This window comes from Camarhynchus parvulus, chromosome 7 (genome assembly GCF_901933205.1).
Source record: "Camarhynchus parvulus chromosome 7, STF_HiC, whole genome shotgun sequence".
In the NCBI taxonomy this organism is placed as follows: Eukaryota; Metazoa; Chordata; class Aves; order Passeriformes; family Thraupidae; genus Camarhynchus; species Camarhynchus parvulus.
In genome coordinates this window covers 25704795-25724607 of record NC_044577.1, presented here as the reverse complement: position 1 = coordinate 25724607, position 19813 = coordinate 25704795, and the positions used below count along the sequence as shown (strand labels likewise).

Here is a 19813-nt window from a genome sequence, read left to right as displayed (position 1 = left end):
ATTAAAGAAAAGCAATCTCTTGCCTGCAGAGCTGCAGAAAGAGGCAGTGAGCTTTTCTCTGGGAGAGATTGATGATGTTCTCTCCGTTGTGCAGCGAAGGTGCCAATGCCCTCGGTGCTGTGGTGCTGCTCTCTCCAGAAGGAGCAGTTGCATACAGCCTAGAGAAACTGTAATTATATGTTTTATAACATAGAACAGAACATATTATAGAAACTGAATATATGCTGTTTCACAAGAGTTGCCCCCTTTAAAATACCTGTTCATGTCAAAAAGCATTTTGAAGCACTGAGATATAGCAGTGATCACGTTTACAAATACTGCCCTAAACTTGTTAAAATTTAACTAAGAGTTATTCCAATAAAAGCTGTCCAGTTTTTCTGTCAGTTTTTAGTATGTCTGCTCTAGGCTTTATTCAGACAACAGGGTTGTTCTTGTTTTACTTGAAAGTACCTGTCTTTCTTCTGAACTCTGAAATCAGGATGGAGCTGTGTCTTCTGCTTTGACTTGTCATTTTACAAACCCTCCTTCTGTCCTTCAGCTTCTCCCTGTAAGAGCAATACCTCTTTCTGTTCCCTTCCTTTTGTCTTCACTCCTGCACTTGTAAGCTCAGTCATGTAGTACTTGCATGTTTTACAACACGTGGCAAAGCCAGGCCCTTATTTCAGTACAGAATGCTAATAATACAGAACTGTCACAGACACCCAACAGTCCTAGAGCCATTCACATTTTCAGGGTGAAACTCTGAAGCTGAGCATCTCTGAAAATTACTTCCTGTATTTTGAAAAAAAAACCAAACCAAACCAAAACAAAAAAACCGACCACAGAAACAGTTCAGCTTATCTGGAGTTTAGGAAAAAATAAAATAGCAAACCAGAGGATACTAGATTTACCATACATAGTGAAGCATTGCAAGTAAACATGATATACTGAAAAAAAGCCTTTTTCTCTATTCTAAACAAGTTGGGTTTGTTTCTAAAACTTTGTAAGGGCCTTGCAAGTCTCCAGAGTTTCCTCATTCATGCAGGCAGTCCCGTTAGAACAAACTTACAATAAAACCACCTCCAGAGCCAAGGTTTCTGGGATAAGTACAAATGGGAAGATCTGTTATTATTTTTGAAAAGCAGTAAAACATCAAGTTGCCTAGTGAGAAAATGCAGTGTTCTGCCTGGAAAGGCTCAAGGCTTGAGTTCAGAAAACTGGGTCATTAACAAAAAAGCCCCAAAACAGAACAAGATTTCCGACTTGGGCCCCTCCCCATACAAGTGGTTTCATATCTCATTATATTCCAAAAAGCTTGATCATTTTAAAAATGAAACTTTTCTGAGTGTATTGAAAACAGATGGAAATGAATCAAGGGGCTGAGATAGAAAAAAGCTTTAATGAAAATCCATTTAAGCAATACTTTAAATAAATAAATCATTTGTCTGAGAAACCACATCTATCCGAAATATAAATAATTATATAGTGAACATGTAAACTACATTTCCTGAAGTAATTCCTGTCTTGCTACATTTCCTGAATTACTTGTATTATGAAACAGTAGTGGGGCGCCATTAATTGATACACACTCAGTGCTATAGTTACTGCACTAATTGCAGCTCTCCGGGCCCTCCACTCAGCTCCTCCAGCCCTTTAACAATTGGGATTGATTGCACAGAAGCTATTTTTAGAATGGAATGGCAGAAGACTTTGGAGAGCAGCAGACATTTTTGTGTGTGCTACAGCTGTTTTGGGGAAAAAAAACCCGTTGAATAAAAATGTTCAGAGTTGTCTTTTTGGATTTTTTTTCTGAAGTCAGAGCTTCCTATTGGATAACTGATATTGTATCAAGTTGAAACTGAGGTCAGTGGTGCAGGACACAGAGGACAAGGCTCAGTGATATTGTTCTCAGAAGAGGAGCAGCTTTTCTTTGGAAATGGGACTGCTCAGGTTGACAGTAGATGAACTCTGGTGGGTTGGGTTCTGTAGACAGGCAATCAAGGACAGGACAAACTTAACAGGGAGTCAAGTTTGCAGTTTAAAATACCAATGATGAAAGGCAAGATTCATTATTAACTTGGTGGGGTTTTTTCACAGCTCTGAAGTGGAACAGTTAACTGATTGTTAGGGACTGTAGGTCTGCTTCCAAGAATGCTTCAGCTGAGAGTAAATAGCCAAGATTCACAAGGGCCAGCCGATGCTGAAAAGGTGTGACTGGGAGGTGACACCCATTCAGTTCATCCCCACTTGGCCTTTTGTTATCCCATCCTGCTCACCTGCCTTGCAAGAGTTCAGCTGGGCTAGATAAACAACTGGACAGGACTTTGTTGCTAATCTGTTACATGAAATCAGGGCTGTCATCATCTCTTAATGCTTGTACAACAGGAGGCAAGGCTTGGAGGAAGAAAAACAAGGAGAAATATGTAGGAAGAAGAATAACCAGCTTTATAACTGAGAAAGAAACCACAAACAGCAAGGGGACAAGCCTGTTTACCTATGTAAAGTATTAATGACCTATCACCCTTTTCAGAGTTAATGATATCAATAGCAGTAATACCTTGGCACTGTTACCCTGCACTGCATCAGCAAATTTGAAGTGTTGTACTAAGGAAGTGACTGTCCCCATTTAGTTGAGGAAGTGAATGATTTGGCTGTGGTTGCTCAGAAGCTCGGCAGAGTTAGGGAGATAATCCCTGTTTCATGTCTTCAGCTGCTTTTCCCTTTTCAATAGGATGCCAGAGAGCATTAGGGACTTACACACCTATAATGTGTCATTACTTCATATCTGCTAATTCCCCTGGACATGAGAAATGCACCCTTAGTAACTGCCACCCATCTTTGTATTCCTTCAGAGAAAACATACAAAGAATATACTTCAGTTTCTACAGTAATAACTTACAATACTGGTTTGCATAAAAAAATCCCAACAAAATTGAAGTAGTTAATCTTGCCTGAATATGCTGCAAGAGATTCTCCAGCATCTCTTTGTCACTGAACATATTCCAGTCTTAAAAAGGGTAAATTTTAGAGATTAATTAGATGATAAGTTGGGTACAATAATTTCATATTAATATGAAATACAACTAGCTTTTGTATCTAGCTTGTTTTGCTGTAATCTTTGTTCTTTGAGTTAAGTGCAGCTTGCCCTGGATTTACGCAATTACTCTTAGGTAAATGAGTCTTCCCTATTGATTTCCATCCTGGGCTCTCAATGCAGCTGGAATCTGGCTCCCACTGGAAAGTCTTTGAATTGGGAGACTTTGTCACTTCATTTGGTGACATACCACCTCAGACACATTATCAACACAAATTACAAAATCTGGTCTAATGCTGGGGGCTTTTTTGGTGTGCTTTGTAAAATAATCTCTGTTAAAACAAGCCACTGTTTTGAAGAGGGTTAATAGAAGAATATTTTCCTGGTAGTTTTGTCTTCACAGAACACAGTGACATCTTGTGGCATGGGAACGGCTGGTGTCATTTTTTTCCAGATGCATCCTCATTTCAGCAGCTTTACAGATAAAAGTCTAAACAAATTCTGGACAACTGATGCATTACTTCCATTTGTAATCCTCACTCTACCCAAAGTTTTTTTTAGTACAGGTTTATCTAAAGTACTCTTTTAGTTGTGAAAAAAGACCAAGCCCTGATATTGTAAATGTAGTGTGTTGGAGCTTCACTGATTTCAGTTCACTGATATTCCTTGGAAAACTTTCAGCTCCAGGAATGTTCCTGTCCCGGCCTCACTGGTACAAGAATCTAAGTCAGAATTTCTGGTGCTTCACTCAAGTTAGTGTACTATCACAGATGGACAAAGTTGTCCACTGTTGCTTTTGAGGGGATTGAAAAGAAAATACAGTAACATTTTATCATAAGGTGGAGGCTTTTCTTTTTTTCCTTTTTGTCTTTTTGCAGACCAAACAGGGTTTAGCCCTGTTCCTGATATTTTGGGACCCTCCTCTGACATGGCAGCCCTTTGCAAGCTGATCCTTGGATAAGATCCCGGTTATCAGCATGAAGGGAAGAGCTGCCCGCGGAGCGCCCGAGGCACAGCAGCCGCGTCCCTGTGACCGGTACAAGCACGCCTGTGCTGTCTGCAGAGGCTTTGTTTATCTCTACGGAGGGCACGGCAGCACCACACTGCGGGACTTCTGGAGATACCACACAGGTGAGCTGGCCTCTTCTCTTGTATGTCAGGATTAAAGCCATTCCACATCAGTCATCGTGAAATTGAGATGCTCTGTGCTTAACAGATTATCCTCATTTAAGGTCTTTCTGTCACAGGGCTGGATAAACTGCTTTTTGTTCATTGGGCAGATGGGAGGTGTTTGCTCCTCTTGCAAGTGTCCACAAAGTTTTGATTTTAGTTCAGTTCCTTTGTTTTTGGGGTTTTTTCCCTCAACCAGAAATACTGAGTCATTTAAAGTATCCTGGTTCTAGCAAGGGATATCAATGAGCTTCCCTGACTCTCTAACACAGCAATAGTTCATGCATGTAAAGTGCACAAAGGGAACATGTGGATACAATACCTTGTAGGTTTTTAATATCAATGCACTATCAAATATAAGCCTTTGTATTTTTTTACTTGATGTATACTTTTCCCTGCTCACTTGTTACTGGAATAAAACAGAATTGTGCTGGGGTTTGTGCTTGTGGAATTGTCCAAATTTGATGTAGGTAACAAAATACAAGCAGTAACAATTATTGTATTTAAATGTAACTATTACTGTTATATTTAAATTTGCTAAATAGAAAAATTAATATATTTGATTTTTAACAGAGGAGAGATGACAAAATGCTTCATTTTAAGCAGCACAGCCACATTCAAAGTCCACCTTCTCACCTTTTCCCTACTGTTTATGTGTTGAGTGCACCACTTAACTTCAGCTTTGGTTTATAGTGAAAAATGAATGGGAAATGTTGGATTGCTCAAGAGATGGTCCAGAAGAACTAGAAGAACATTCAATGGTGGCTTATAAGGTACTAGACCAGGATTATATTGTCCATATCCTGACATTTTATTTCCTCCTATACAGTGCAATAAAATGCCATAGGTATTATGTACTGAAATACTATGCCCAGAAAGCATTTTTGTGTTGATGCAGTTCTGGATGTAGCTGTACCTATATTTGGAAATCTTTCTGAACAGAGCGGCAGTAATTCAGCTCTGCAACAGCCCCCTGGTTTCCTCAGTCAGTGCTCAATAAGTAGCAATAATACCAGATAAAGACCCTGGCAGCACTTTCTCTGACTTATCTGTGCAGTTGTAACAGTTGCTCTGAATTCATTTGCATGATCAGCCACGGCACAAAAACATTCACTACAGAACTCACGTAGAAGAGGGATGGGGGAGTAAAGCACAGTAAGAATTACAGCCCTGCCTGTGAGGGGAAGACAGAATTTAAGATATCAAGAGTTATCACACAATGAAACATTTCTCTAAACATGCATAATCCAATATACCTGAGCAATGCCTCAAGAGAGCTCCGTATTCCCAGCCCTGAAGCTGCCCCAGGCTGACAAGAAACGAGCAGTTCTGAAATATTGTTCCCATTAAACAGCACAATGTTCTTCAGGGCTTCCCACTGGGAGAAAATAAAGACAGAATAATTAAAAATTGGTGGCTTTTTGAGATTGTTAAAAGATCATCATATTGTTAACTAAATTTTGCTGATAGCAACCTTTGCATTTAAGAATTGTTTTTAAAATTATTTGCATGCTGTGTGCCTTCCTGTAATTGATAAATATTTGTGCATTTTGCAGGGCAGCCTGTATATTTTTGGTGGGATGGTGGATTCTGCTTTCACACAAGGAAAAACTCCTCTCTGGATATATGACATTGGTATGATACACAATAGCCAGTATTTTCCATGGGATATTCCATAGGCAGTAATAAATAACGAGAACCAAACTGTTTTCTGCTGCTTGTAACAGAGCCTTCCTTAAGCTTTACAACAAGTAATGTGTGTAAACCTGTGTGCATATTTTCACCTCCAAATTAGGCTGTTCAGCTATCAGAGATGCATGTCTTACTTCAATTAGAGAGGATTTTATGGGAAAATTGTATGTATTTTAAGGTCTCAGAATTTCCATTCCTCCCTCACTCCTTTTTACATTTACTATTTGATCATAAGACCTGATAATTCATGTATTATTTAATTTTTATTTTTAATGCCACATATATTTTAAAACCAAGCTTTCTTGGCTTCTACTTTCTTATGAAAGAAAGTAGATCAGTAAAATATATGTCATTTGTACTTTTACTGAAGAAACATATAAGCTAGAGCAAGAGAAATAAAAAATAAAATAAGGTGGGAAATTAACATCAACATTTTATAACATGGATTTTTTTTTCTTCTCCTAAGAACAAACATTTGGGATCTCTTAAGTGTGTATTCTAATAAAAACAGTGCAGAATTTGAATTTAATAGCAATGTCACACACCATAGATTTGCCCTTTGGAAATCCTGTGTACAGTAATAGCTATTATTTTGATGTCAGATTGTGAGGGGAGAGAGAGAGGCTCAGTTCTTTTTGAGCTGGTAACTCTTGTGTCCAGACCAAGATTTAAGTTTCCTGTCTTCTTTTGCTACTTCACTATGTAACTTTAAGTCAATGGGATTTTTTCAGCCCTTCCTTTGTGTTTTACACCAGTTGTCTGAGAGAACTTGCTGGAAAAAAGCCTCAGAACATATTTTAAAGGAGAAAGCATCTTATTAGTCACAGTACTTACCAGTGGAAATTGGAAATAAGTTATTCAACATTGGTTGTGTATCTAGCTGTTTCGTAGTTATTATTTAAAATCTTTTGGCAAGAATAGCTTTAAGTAATGCAAGCCTGCACTGATTCCTCATTGTATCTCTGTGCTGTGTTATCTGATATTTCCTCTCCTTCACGTTGATCCCAGATCTGTGATTGCTGGCTGTTATTTGATGGCTATTTAAGGGACCTATGAAAAAGAACAAGAAAGAATAAGTGTGCCATAATAAGGTGTGTATGGTAAGCAGAAGGAGTCATACATCCATAGGGAAATCTGGGATTCCTACAAGTTCACAAAATGATGAAAATCACAGGTTATTTCTGCATTATGAAATTCAGCTTTAGGAAACAGGAATACAGTGTGGCACCTGTGTGATTCTGTATCAGATAAAGATAGAGGAAAACTGTTCAAACTGTGTCTCCTGAAGTCTCTCAGTGCTGCTGTCCTAGCAGGATTTCTTCAGCCTTGTCAGTAGAAAACACCATGACGAGACTTCCATGAAATTGAGCTGTGCAATTTGAGCAGTTACTGTGGGAGGAGTGTCCTCTTGTGGTGCGGGATTTAAACTGCGCTTTATTAACTCAATCCCCAGATTCCGCAAGATGGACAGAGAGCTGCAACGAACCAGCAGAGACGGAGGTAAGGAGCCAGGAAGTGGGGAATGTGTGAATCAAATGCCTGTTGCTTTGTTGATTAAACAGATTGCTTTGAAATATGTTCCCCCAAACAGTTCCAATCTCATCTCTTCAGAGACATGTGGCTGTACTTTATTTCTTTGCACTTTCAATAACTTAAGGCTTTTTCCTTCTTCAAAACAGTGTTTAAAAATACTGCTCTTAAATTTTAAGTCCTATATAAGAAGTTAAGTCCTCTCCTCTGCTGCTGCTTCTGTTTTTCTGAAATCCTTATCAAGAAAACTAATTTTAAAGGGAATATTGCAACCATACGTGAAGCCTGTGCTTTTAAAAGTAGGGTTGTGAAAACAGATTGGCAGCCACGCTAATACGTTTTGGAACGTGAAGTGCTGCAGCATTTTTCAATTCTTCAGTGTGAACACGTGGACTCACCAAGTTACTGCCACTTCTAATTGAAACCTGAGTAGAAGCATTTGTGGCTTGGTCTTTTGAGATTGATTTTGTATCACTACACATTAGGAATCACTCATTTTTTGCTACTGAAACTTCGTCATCACAATGCTTCTATAGCTTGGGAGTTGGACCCAGAATTTTTATTTTTTTAAGATGTGACACAGTTACCACTCTGGTTACTTTTACTTGATGGAGGAGTCAAGAGAAATTTTGGGACTGCAGGGTTATTTGTGGGGGAAAAATAAAGGTGAATTTCCAAGACAGATATTGCTGCTGATATGACTTTATAGGTTTTTGTTTTTGAACTGTTCTAGAGCTCTGCACCTGCTAACAGAAAAGGTCACAGTGCAGTAGTGTACCATTCCAGCATGTATATCTATGGGGGATACTTTGGCATCAAAGGCATTTCTCAGGAGTTTTGGGAATTCCATTTTGGTAAGTTAAAAAAGCAGGATACAGTTTTGATCCAGTGTAAAACAACAGCTGCAGTAGCAGAGCTTGCTCTGCTAAGAAAATTCTTGTCAGTAGAAATTCTGTAAGTTAGTTTTGGCTTCTCTTTGACAACATTTAGTGATAAATTCTGTCAAATTCAATTAATTGCTGGCTGAAATTAACTAGACTATTACACTGGAATACATTTTGCAGTATTTGCCAGTTTTACAGCTGAAAATCAGGGAGAATGTTTGTTTACTATCCACTAAAATTCTTCAAGGATTACTAAAAACTTTCAGATCCAGCAGGGACCCTGATTTCAGCCTATTAATGTCATCTTTTGATCTCAAATCTCCAGATGACCATGGGGAGTCAAACCTGACAGGAGATAGTTTATTAGCATATTCATTACCATTCTGATTATGGCAAATGAGATGATTCCCAGAGATTTCCTAAGTGCATAACTTGTTATCTGATAGCCATTCTGCCACTATTTTGAAATAAATGATGGGTTTATCTCATCCTTCCATCCCTCACAGGGAGAATAAGCATAGACATTAATGAATTAATGTTTTTGTTGATTGATTTTTTCTCTCTTACAGCCAGGAAAGTATCTTTCTTTATCAGAGTCAATGAACTGACAAAGCTGTAGGAAAAACTGCTCTGTAAATAAAATTTCCATGGCATCTGTCACACAGCATCTGACATTTTCATTAAAAGTTTATTTCAAAACTGATTCTTTTAAATGCACTTTTTCAGTGTCAGAATTTAATATGTTAACTCATAATAAGCTTAGAGCAGAAACCCTTATTCTCCAACTGAATAGCTACCTCCTCCAGGAAGCAAATCCTTTCTCATATAGGGTAAATTTGATCCATCTATAAATCAGTTTTTGTTTCAGATACAAGGAAGTGGTTTTGTGTCTCCAGCCCCTGTCACAGCAGCGGTCCCGGAGCGCGGCACGGCCACTCGGCAGTGGTTTATCACACAGCCATGTACCTCTTTGGGGGGCTGCTGGGGCTCACTGAACAGAGGGACTTGTGGAGATGGGACTTTGGAAGCAGCAGCTGGTCCAGCATCAGAACAAGGTAAACTGTTCTATTTGTAACACTAAAAGAGCAGAGAAGAGAATTGATCTTACTCTGATTCTGCATGCGGATGGGGAGGGAGCCGATGCCCTGTTGGTAATTGTAGGGATTGTTCAGATCAGGATGCAGTGCTGCTGCCATGCCTGGGGCTCCAGTTGGCTTTGCTCGGGAGAGCTGTTGGCAAGGCGTTGATGCAGCTGTCAGCAGTGTAATTTTGATGTCCCAATGCAGCTGTTCAGCAGTCATCCTTCTGAGTCAAAAGGAAAACAGAAGCTAAAATCAGTGCTAAGTTTCTTTTTGGTCTCCCCTTAACTGCTGGTTTCTCTTACCTTCAGCCAAGGACCTCCTCCAGTGGTAGGTCATGCTTCAATAGTCTGCAAAGACTCTATGCTGATTTTTGGTGGAGGGATTTCAAATTCCAGCCCTTATGATGACCTCTGGAAGTATCATTTCCATACACAGACATGGAAGAAGCTTAGTAGTACTACAAAGGGAAACTTTTCTCCTAAAATATATCACTGCATCTTAGGAATTGGTGTGGATTTCCCAACTACCTCAGATTTCACTGATACATTCCCCAGCCACCCCAAGAGTGAGCAAAAGGACCATCCCCAGCTGGTGCCCATGCTGAGGCACTCTGGCTTTTGCAGCTTCTTCTGCCTACAGCCCATGGAGCGGAGCAACACCATCGAAATGAAAACCTTCAGCCTGCCCCTGGAGCCAGCAGAATTCCCTGCCTCCCAGACCACTTCAGAGGCAGGACTAGGCCCAAAGAGAGACAGGAGCTGTTTGTCCAAGGACAAGTCTCTCCATCTGTTGGCCTGTTCAGGAGAGGCTTTTGCTGCTGCTCAGGCTGTGGGTGAAGAGGAGAGACCTGACTGGGGGTGTGTGGCCACAGGAGGTGGGATCAGCAGGACCAACACACTGCTGCTCATTGGGGGCAAACCTTTGTCCAGCTTCACTGAGATCTCCTTCAGGCAAATGGAGTTTGATTGCTTGTGATTGCTTTGCTTGCAAAGTGAAGGAATAAATTTCCACCACCGTGGCAGTAGGTGGAAAACCAACTGCTTGCAACTGTCTTCAGCTTCCTATCAGCATGCTGGGGAAAAAAAATAATTAAACCTTCTCATACTTGCTGCGAACAGATTTTTTACAATGTTAACAAAACCTGACATATATTTAAGTCACAACTTGCATGTAAGTTGTGATTTCTGAGAGGAGTTTGTTGGAATGCTGCTCTTTTTGTTACTTTTCTCCTGGTCACTTCATACCCTTTCAAATTGGCAATGGCTGAGGCTGCCTTGAGAATCAGAACTGCAGTAACCCATGCTGGCTCCACAAGATGCCATTTCAGGGGCAAAGCTTGCTCATTTTGCACTGGCATAAGAGAGAAATACAGTCACATTTGAGGGGTTCAATTAGTCTTAACGTGAATGTTCTCTAAGATTTTAAAGATTTTATATTCTTGAGTGTTCTTTGCCTAATATATCTGCAACATGAGATGGCCTATGACAACAGAACCCAACAGACAAATCAGCAACTGAATTCTAGAAGATATTCAAGGATTGTATATAACCTTGGGGAAGTGAAACAATGAGTGCCCCCTGGAAATCATCAGCAAGGATCAGAGGAAGGGCATTATACCTGTGAGAACAAAGGATGTGCCAAATGAGTGTTGGCTTTAATGGCTGAACACAGAATCAAAAGGGTGTGATTTCCCACAGTGGGGTGGGGAGGGAACAGAAAGAGGAGAGCTTGACAGAGTGGCACAAAGCATGGGCTGTTTGCACTGGTAACTCATGTTTTAGTCCTAAAGAGATTTCTGCTTTTCCAACTCTTTTATCACCCTACGTAGTACTTGTTACACATTTCCTCTCTGTAGTAGTAAGTTCTGAGTTCATATATGGTTTTTCTTTGCTGAAAAGAAAAAGTGCTTGTTTTGCAAGGTAATATTGTCCAGCATTCAAAGCACTTATTTCATAGATGTTACTAAATACCAGCCTTCTGACAGAACAGCAGCTGTTTGTAAGAGCTGCTGGTATCTGAAATTACCTGAAAGTTAATACTTCCAAATATTTGAAAAGTTTCCAAAAGTTTCATAGGAATAATGACTTTCAAGTAATTTACAGATTTCAAGAATATTTAGAAGTACTTTCCTCATGTCTTCAGAAATAACTGTCATGTGAATTCAGTAGGAAAATTATACATGGATTTGCAAAAGCTGCTTAAGAGTTATCTGGACCACCCATGACCCTCCCTTACCTGGAAACAGAGAGGATTGTACACTGCCACATGAATAAAGCCTGCTCTGTTTCCTATCACTGTGTGCTCATGTTCACCTTTATGAGTCTAATATACATGTTTGTATTTTCTAACTGAACAAAGAACTTACCTTTCTGACCAAGGAAGACGATTCTGCAAGCCCCAGTCATTTCCCTGCACTTCAGCCAGCTTTGAGGGCTGCCCAGGCTTTGAATTTCTCCTCCAAGAACAAGAATTTCCCAGTTTGAGGAGGTTTGTTTGGAAGGGACATCAATACAGCGACTGAGCTGAGCATGTACTCAGCACTGCAGTCTTAAATCAGCAGCTTGTTTTCCTGGTGCTGACTGACATGTCTGTTTTGGCTTTATCCTGAGAGCTGCCGTAACATACAGCCTTTTATCTAGGATTGACAAGGGAAGGAAATTTAACTGGAAAGGCCAACAATAAACCAGTGATTTTTCCAAGTCACGCGAAGGCCTCCTGGCAGGTAGCGGTATCCTGGGGATGTGCAAGAGCCCCAGGAAAATGCCATCCAGCCTCTGCCATTCCTTTCTTCCTGCCCCCTCAAACTCTCTTCCCTTTGGCAGCCCCACGAAGGGTTTAACATTTACTCGGAGCCAACGCAGGCGGGACAGAAGCCAGCCCAAAGGCAATGGCTTGGCACAGGCAGGAAAAAGCAGCTTGGAGCCAGCCCATCTCCCCTCTTGGCTCCCCTGGGCTCTGCCCCTGTGCCAGGTCAGGTGGGGGCACAGCACTGGCAGCACCACACCCACTCCATCACTAAGGGATGCCAAACCTCTCGAGCTGGCCCTAAGGCCCCGCTGTACCCTGCCTTGGACAGGACACCAGGAGAGCAGGGGCTCGGGAAAGGCCTGGCTGCAGGGATGGGGGCTCAGGGCCAGGAGGGTGAGCTGCAGTTGGCCCCAGCCATGCTGTGCAAGGAGGGAGAGCCCTGATCCTGAAGTGGGGCTCTGTGCTACAGCAGTTTTGCTGAAGCCACTGGAGTCTCTTTTTCCCCTTGTGGCCCATTCCCAGGTCTTCAAAAAACAAGAGTGAGCTCAAGTTGGAAGGGAAGGGCATTGGCAACTGAAGTGACTGCATCCCACAAATGCCTACAGGAGTGCCTGACGCCTCAGTCCACTCTGGCCATGCACAACCCATATTTCAGGTACTCTCCAGTGTCCAGACCTAGGGACACAATCCTTGCTCACACCACTGTGACCTGATCATATCCCCTTTCAAACCTTAGCCAGTGCTATCAGCTACACCAAAAGGGTTCTCAGAGCACCTCACTCTCTTTTCCCACTGCAGGCACCTTTTCAAAGAGGCAGAAAAGAGCCTTTGTGGATGTGCTTATGATATTTCTCCGTAACTGTAGCAGTTAATAAGAATTCATCCCAGGCCCAAGCGAGTGACTAAAAGCTGCTGCCATCTGAAAGCTCGGTGGTGGCCTGCATGAAATAATGAATGGAATTACTCCAGCTAGTGGCAAATATTTAAAAACAAGACACAGCACCCCATTTTTGGCTGGGACTGAAGGGGCTGCCACTGAAGTTGGCTGTTTAGAATGTCTCTGAAAAGCAGGGAACCTTGCACGTTCACAGAAATGCAGTCCACACAACAAAAGCAAAAGGATGCAGCATTCTTGGCAGCCTCATCTGAGACATGTGCTGTTATATCATAAATTGTATATAAGGGAACAAATTGATCAGCACTAAACATCTCAACAAACTCATTGTTTTAACTGATATTTGGTTTCTAAACATTAAAATGTATGAATGGCAGAAATATAATCTTCTAAAATGCAGATACTCAAAGAAGGTTTTTTCAGTTAATAATAGAAAAACCTAAATGTTTCATTGTTTTGAGTTGTAAGTGGATTTGAAGAACAATTCAGTGATTTATCAGTGGGATCACAGTTTGACCTACACATAAAATTACGCAACAAGAGAAATTATCTCCTATGAGCTTAGTCAATAGGATGGAGTAATTTCTCTTCCTTTTGATACTTTCCAAATAGTTTTTGAGAAACAAAGATGATCAAAGGGTTTAGTTGCCCTTTGCAGCCGTCTTTAGCATTTAGCCAAAGTCAGAGCTTGGGAGTAAACAGTTCCCTTTAAACAATCAATCATTAGTGCTGCTGCACTTGAGAGCACAGCCCAGTCCCTGGCTGGAGACAGGAGTGAGGGTGCTTGGTTAACTGGCCTGCACTGGAACCACACCGGCAGCTCGGGCTCCCCTTCTGGCCACACGCCTGGGACTGGCTTTCAAAGGCACTGCACACCTGACAGTCCTCCTGGACACTCTCAGCTCTGTTGGAAAAAAAGCATGTAATTCTTTAGCATCTACCTGCAAGCTCTGGTGCTGTCCTAAGTTACACTTTAACTGACAACAGGCTAAGTTTAGAGCAGCAATCCGGTGTCCCAAGCCCCAGCTGACCCACCTCTGAGTGCTGTGCCGTGTAACACAGGGGGCCCAAAGACGACTCTGCAAGACTCTTGCACTGACATGGTGTATTTAAGACAAAACTACAGTACAAATATTCCAAGACTGGGTTGAGTGGACTACAGATCTACATGTTCCCATGTACAGTTTCAATACAGATCTCAGTGCAATGCCTAAGACAGTTCATACATCACCAGTGTTGTGAATCAGAAGCAAGAGGGTGCACTTCGTTTTATAAAAAACCCAACAAATAAATTATACATTGAGAGCTATTGCCAAGCTTTACATATAAAAAGTAAAAATACAGTAGTTAGTGCGGCTTTAACAAAACAAATCTAGCTAAAAAAATATTCTTATATACTTTAAAAATAAGTTTGTCCAGTTATATAGGTGGGGGTGGTGTGTGTGTTTAGGAGCAGAGTGCTCAAGTCAAGCAGTCTAAAGGAGGTGAATTCTGCAGGAGAATCCTGGGGCTCCCGGCCCTGTGGGTGTGGCAGCGCTGCCGGCAGTGCCTGCTCCTCAGGCCAGCAGCCACACGGAGCCGCCTGTGACACCGAGCCGGGCCTGGCTTTAAGGGGCTGTGCTGAGCATCCCCGCCAGCACTGCCTGGAGCCACTGCAGCTCTGCCTCTGCCCGGCACTGTGGGGAGGGCCCTGCACTCCTGTCGGTGGTGCCAACACCTGGAGCAAACACACCCGGATCACACCTGTGTCACTGAAAGGCCATTAGTATATACTGGTCTATCTTTTGGTTGAAAAGTTATGATTGTCCAGCTGCATTTGAAAGCTGTGACATTACAGTGTCTAACAGCTACATATATATATATATATATATATATGTATATAGATACTACAGCTTCCTAAACTCAGAAACACTATGTGCCCAGACAGAGCTTTAAATGCTAGCTGGCTGCTAGCTGCTATCACTTCACCAGTAGATTTGGGTTGTACCAAAATACGTTCACAATGTGAAAAATACATCCAGTGCTGTTTGTGAAGGACATGCTCATCCCAAGAGTATGTCTTTGCTTCATGAAATGAGAAGGAAGGAGCAGGGTGCAGACAAAGGGAAAGCAGGCAAGGGCTGCAAACAGCTTGTACAGAGACCCACACATAGCTGCACTGTTCACCTGAGCTTCTCTAACAGGGCTGCAAATTTTCTTGCCAAAGGTGTGTCCAAAAAATTGTCCAAAATTGCCTTACACAGCTGTGTGTCTTTGACAAAATATGAGAAAAATTTAAGTTTAAAATCAAATACATTCAATACAATTCATTAACCATGACTGATTAACAGGTAAGTAGGTAATTTATGTCCTATAAATTATCTAATATTAAACTCTATTACTACTGAACTAAAGAAGAGATTCTCTTAATTCTGGTGTAAGAAAGCCTCAACTCCCACGTTTTAATGCCCATTTCCTAAGCCTGTAAATGCACACAGCACATGCAGACTCTTAAATGGATGAGACTGAAATGCATCTCTCTCAGGTTAATCAGTTTGAGAGAAGGGCAGGGATGCTGTTATTATAAACACCAAGATTTCTATAAAACCTTTTACTCCAGTCACAGAATGTGACTGGAGTAAAATCACTTTTACTGTCAGATGCAATCACTTAGTATTCATTCATTCATTCATCCCTGTCAACTCTTACAGCTTTTCAGTGGTTGGCAGACCTGCCAACATCCTGACACCAGATTCACACAAAAGCTTTATTTATAAATCTCTTTAAATAAATACCAAAAAATAGACTTTAAGAACATGCTTGGACCCTTATAGCCAATCAATCAATAGTATAGTAATGGCAGGAAAATCCTTTTTTCTCAGTAGCACACAGGCATTAACTGATACTTTATAACACTAACTGTAGGAACTATTACCCCTATTTTGATAAAATGCAGGTGATGAGGAATGCTACATTACCAGTTAGGCAGTCATGTTGTAACACAGTACTTCTAACTGCAAACCAGAACAGTGATGCCAAACTGCAGGATGTTCAGATCACAAACCTGTGTCACCTTGGTCTCGCCAGGCTCCCTACATAAGCAATGATTTGGTTAGATAAGTAAGCTATGTCAAGGTAAATTGAGTGAATAGTTGCTCCAAGTGTCAGATTTTGCTGGGAAGAGTTGGGTTTGTAGCCCCAAATCTGTAAGTTATTGCAAGTTCCCAATTTACCAGTTGAAATGTTTGCATTTTTATGTGAAGTTTCAAATATTAGTCCTCTGAAAATTGAGGAAAGCCTCACCCCTTTGAAGTTTCTGTGTGTGTGCATGTGTGTAATTGCAACATTACCCTCCAAACACGGCTATCCTGACCATGCTGAAATAACAGTTGGTTATTTGGAACCATTTCGATTTCAGGGGACACACTCACCACACGCTATTTACTTGTTATTTGCTGTGATGGCTTGGGAGGAATCTAAGGATGGTATTCAACACACAGTGCTGGAAAACTGTAAACTTCTGTTATTCCAGTTTTGGGAGGGATTCAAGCTGACAGTTCGCAGAGCTCCTGAACCCAACGGGAAGAGCCAAATATCAAACATGCCTAAGAAAATGCTACTGCATTCTGTCTATTTACAAACCCAACACATGTAGCTGGTGAATGCCAGCTCAGCTGCTGAGCAAACAGATGAATAACAAGTGCCAAGTTTCCACACACAGTCCTGGCTTTGTGCAGAAAGCAGACTGTTGCAGCCATTGCTTCCCTTTTCCTGCAGGAACTTTGCTGGCAACTGCATTATTAATCCAGAATAAGACATTTGATATTCAAATCAGGAATCTTCTACATTTTAATAAGCAGTAAGGCTGAGACTTAAAAGCATAAAAAAAAGCCAATACTCAACTGGAAGTAGCAATGAGAGAGCTGAAGGGCTGGGAGCAGGAATCCTGTGCCTGGCTGGGGCAGTGGCTCTGCTCATCCGGCAGCGCGGGAGCAGGACCTGCCCGTGGGCTGCTCTGGTGCTGTCTGGAGAGGCACCTGCAGCACCTGCCACTAATCCTGAAATCCTGGCTCTTGAGGCAATGGCTGCAAATCACTGCCTGCAGAGTCACTCTGGTATGTCAGTCCTAGGAGCCTTCTCTGGTCCCTACATTCCTCTGTTAAGGCCTCAAGGGTTTTGAGACGTGGCAGTGGGTCATGTAAAATCCACGTGGCTTCTCTGAGAGCAACAGCAGCATGAACAGCTTGGTCTGAATGCAGCAGCCTCGCTGGGCCCAGCTCACTTGCACAACCCATAGTGGTTTAGTCCAAACCTTTGTTTACACTGAGACACGTGCACACAGCCAGTGGGCAGAAATGTTGTGCATACAGGATCCAGAACCAATTTTCACATTTAAGTTTGTTTTTAAGAACCCCATGCATGTAAGTATCTACAAACAGCAGCACTACGCAGAAAACACCCTCCAACCTCAGTCACAGGTTCAAACTTCTTCCTCAGAAAGAAAGATCACAGTTGTTTCATCTGTGCTTCCCTGTTAGATGTGGGATTCATCATCTTTGTTTCTCCTCCCTCTGACTCTGCATTATTTTTTTCACAGGCTACATCACCAGGGTCCGTGTGATAATACTGCTGCCCAGAGCTCAAATGATCTCTGAACTGTATGCACTGTACCCCAAACTTCACCTGGGCACCCAAAGTCCCTTCACACTGTGCAGTGTGTGCTCTTAGCTTCCTTCTACAAAGAAGTGAATTGCTTACAGCAATTTTTCACCCTTTTTTCCTATTTTCACCCTAGTCTTTCTGTTATTTGTCCCACATACAACTATTAAATGACACTTAGAACAGGATTCAAAGTGGTGTTAAAAACTGATCTCATGCTGCAAAAATACCTGGTAAGTATTCCTTAAGCATAGTGTCTGGAAAAAACACCCAGAAACAGCATGAAGAGAAACAAGAAAACTGTTTTCCTTTCTAGTCTTAGAAGACAGCAATACTAATCAATAAGCAATTCCTGAAGCAAGCTGCACTCACACCTTCACTGCTTTGGCTCTTAAAACATACAGATCTCTAGTCTAAAATGCATGTATTTGAATCATGTAGGAAATGAGATTATCAGTAAGTATTCTGCTAATGCTACAAGCTGTTTGGCAGGTAATTTGCATTTTCCTGGCTGCAGTGTGCAGCAGCTCAAATCCAGTCTACATAGCTGGTCACTAATGGACTAGATTTTCATGCGTTCCAGGTACTGTAACAGGGTGTGCAAGGATTATTAAGGGGTTAAGGCCAAAAAGGAGAGTATGTGTTGGTACAACGAGGGAAAACCAGAGAGAATAATCACACAGAAGAAAATGTCCTTGGCTGTTACGGAAGGGACAGTGACCACCATGGAGATCCCTGTGCAGGGCACGGCCACGAGGTGGCCCTGCGAGTTCTCCTCATCCCTGCGACGTTCATTATCCCGCAGCCATCAGGGCCCCAGCTCACACCCCACAGCTCTGCGACACCTTCCAGCACCAGAGCCAGCTCAGGGCAAGGAACAATCAACCAGCACGAGCAGGACACAGCTGCTTTCTTTTCCTCAGTTCAGAACTAGCTCCAGGGTGACAGTTCACTTCTCCCGAAGGAGAAGATCAAATGTGCATGTGATTTCACATCCCAGCTCAGGCTGCAGTTCCAGTTATTGTGAAAAATGCAGAAGTCTCTTCCTGGGTCCTGGCAAATCAGCTGGCTGTCTGACTCCCATTCAGAATGAGTTTGATCCCAAGCAAGTCTTTTGGAAGGATCCCATGGAGATATGTTAGAAGATTTGAGTCTTTACAAGGTGAGAGTTTCAGAGACTCCTTCTTCTAGAGTTCAGTGGTGAGTAAACATTTTGTTCTTATTGTAGCATCCTCAGTAACTGGGCTAAAAGGGGTGAAAAAAAATAAGGCTCTGTAAATACACTCCTCCAAAAAGGTCTGCCATGATGGATTACAAGAGAGAAGCATTGCTTCAAACAGCATTCATGGCTGCTCCCCTTGTAACTTAATGAGAACAACAGACAAACCTTAACAGAATGCAATTTAAACAATGCAGCAGTAGCACCACTGCCATTCTTTAAAGATGATCACTGCAAAGCCCGGTTGTCACTGCCATCATTCCGCCTCAGCAGCATGGCAGAATGGAATAGCAAGGGAAAAGACTTCTACCAGTTGGGTCTTCTGACACTCTTATAGCTTGGAATTAACTGGGGGGCATCCTCTCCCCCCCCCAATCCTCTAGCAGGTACTGAAACACTGTGAAGAGATTTCTCAGAAAATTCTTCTGTACCATAACTTTAGTCTATCATTAGAACATCTGAGGAGATAAGGAAAGAAACTGAAGTGAAATCATAACAAGCACACATCCATTTATTTGTCATACTTGAAATGCTACAAACTGAGACAGAGCTAATGTTTACTGGCAAAACAAGGCATTGTGTCTAAATGGCCACTGTAACTATGTCAGTGGAAGCAGTAAAGAGTGCCCACACAGACTTGTAGAGCGAGCTCACCTCACTTCAGGTGCCTGCTGGGATGGTGTCAGCCCACCTGAGGACATCAGGGTCTCTGTGCTGCCTTTCACTGCCTTCAAAGATAAGGCAACGTTATTTCCCAAAGGCCCGTTGGAAATCAGTCCAGTCTGAATGGGAAAGAAAGAAATAAGAAACTCAAAACACCAGTCAGGACAAGACAAGCTAGCTTTTCCATTTGATTTACACATAAATGGCAAAAATAGGATTCATTAAACTCCAGACTGGGCTTTACTAATACAAATTCTTTAAGAAATTTTATGGCATTTA

At 41.8% G+C, this 19813-nt stretch overlaps 2 protein-coding genes across 5 annotated transcripts in view; one reads left to right on the top strand and one right to left on the bottom strand.

Annotated features, from left to right (window-relative positions):
• Positions 1–2291: 2291 nt before the first annotated feature.
• Positions 2292–11391, top strand: LOC115906031 (leucine-zipper-like transcriptional regulator 1 homolog). The gene is made up of 8 exons (XM_030952902.1): positions 2292–2477; positions 3892–4144; positions 4877–4956; positions 5740–5818; positions 7329–7375; positions 8139–8259; positions 9158–9344; positions 9680–11391. Exons 2-8 carry the CDS (start codon positions 3991–3993, stop codon positions 10344–10346), a joined length of 1335 nt encoding a protein of 444 aa, XP_030808762.1. The 5' UTR covers positions 2292–2477; positions 3892–3990; the 3' UTR covers positions 10347–11391.
• Positions 11392–14112: 2721 nt separating this feature from the next.
• EPB41L5 (erythrocyte membrane protein band 4.1 like 5) overlaps positions 14113–19813 on the bottom strand; it is a 52594-nt gene continuing 46893 nt past the window's right edge. For all 4 annotated transcript variants that reach the window (XM_030952077.1, XM_030952076.1, XM_030952079.1 and 1 more), the window contains 2 exons: positions 19526–19653; positions 14113–18897 (listed from right to left, as the gene is read on the bottom strand). In XM_030952077.1, coding sequence (XP_030807937.1) covers positions 18840–18897; positions 19526–19653 — 186 coding nt within the window. In that variant the 3' untranslated portion in view covers positions 14113–18839. The remainder of the gene's footprint in view (positions 18898–19525; positions 19654–19813) is intronic.

Bases quoted from the DNA above. Each gene is read 5' to 3' on its own strand.
- LOC115906031 (XM_030952902.1), top strand. From the start codon at position 3,991: ATGAAGGGAAGAGCTGCCCGCGGAGCGCCCGAGGCACAGCAGCCGCGT. The intron at 7,376-8,138 runs GTAAGGAGCCAG...GAACTGTTCTAG, and splicing joins ACGAACCAGCAGAGACGGAG to AGCTCTGCACCTGCTAACAG. The intron at 8,260-9,157 runs GTAAGTTAAAAA...TTTTTGTTTCAG, and splicing joins GTTTTGGGAATTCCATTTTG to ATACAAGGAAGTGGTTTTGT.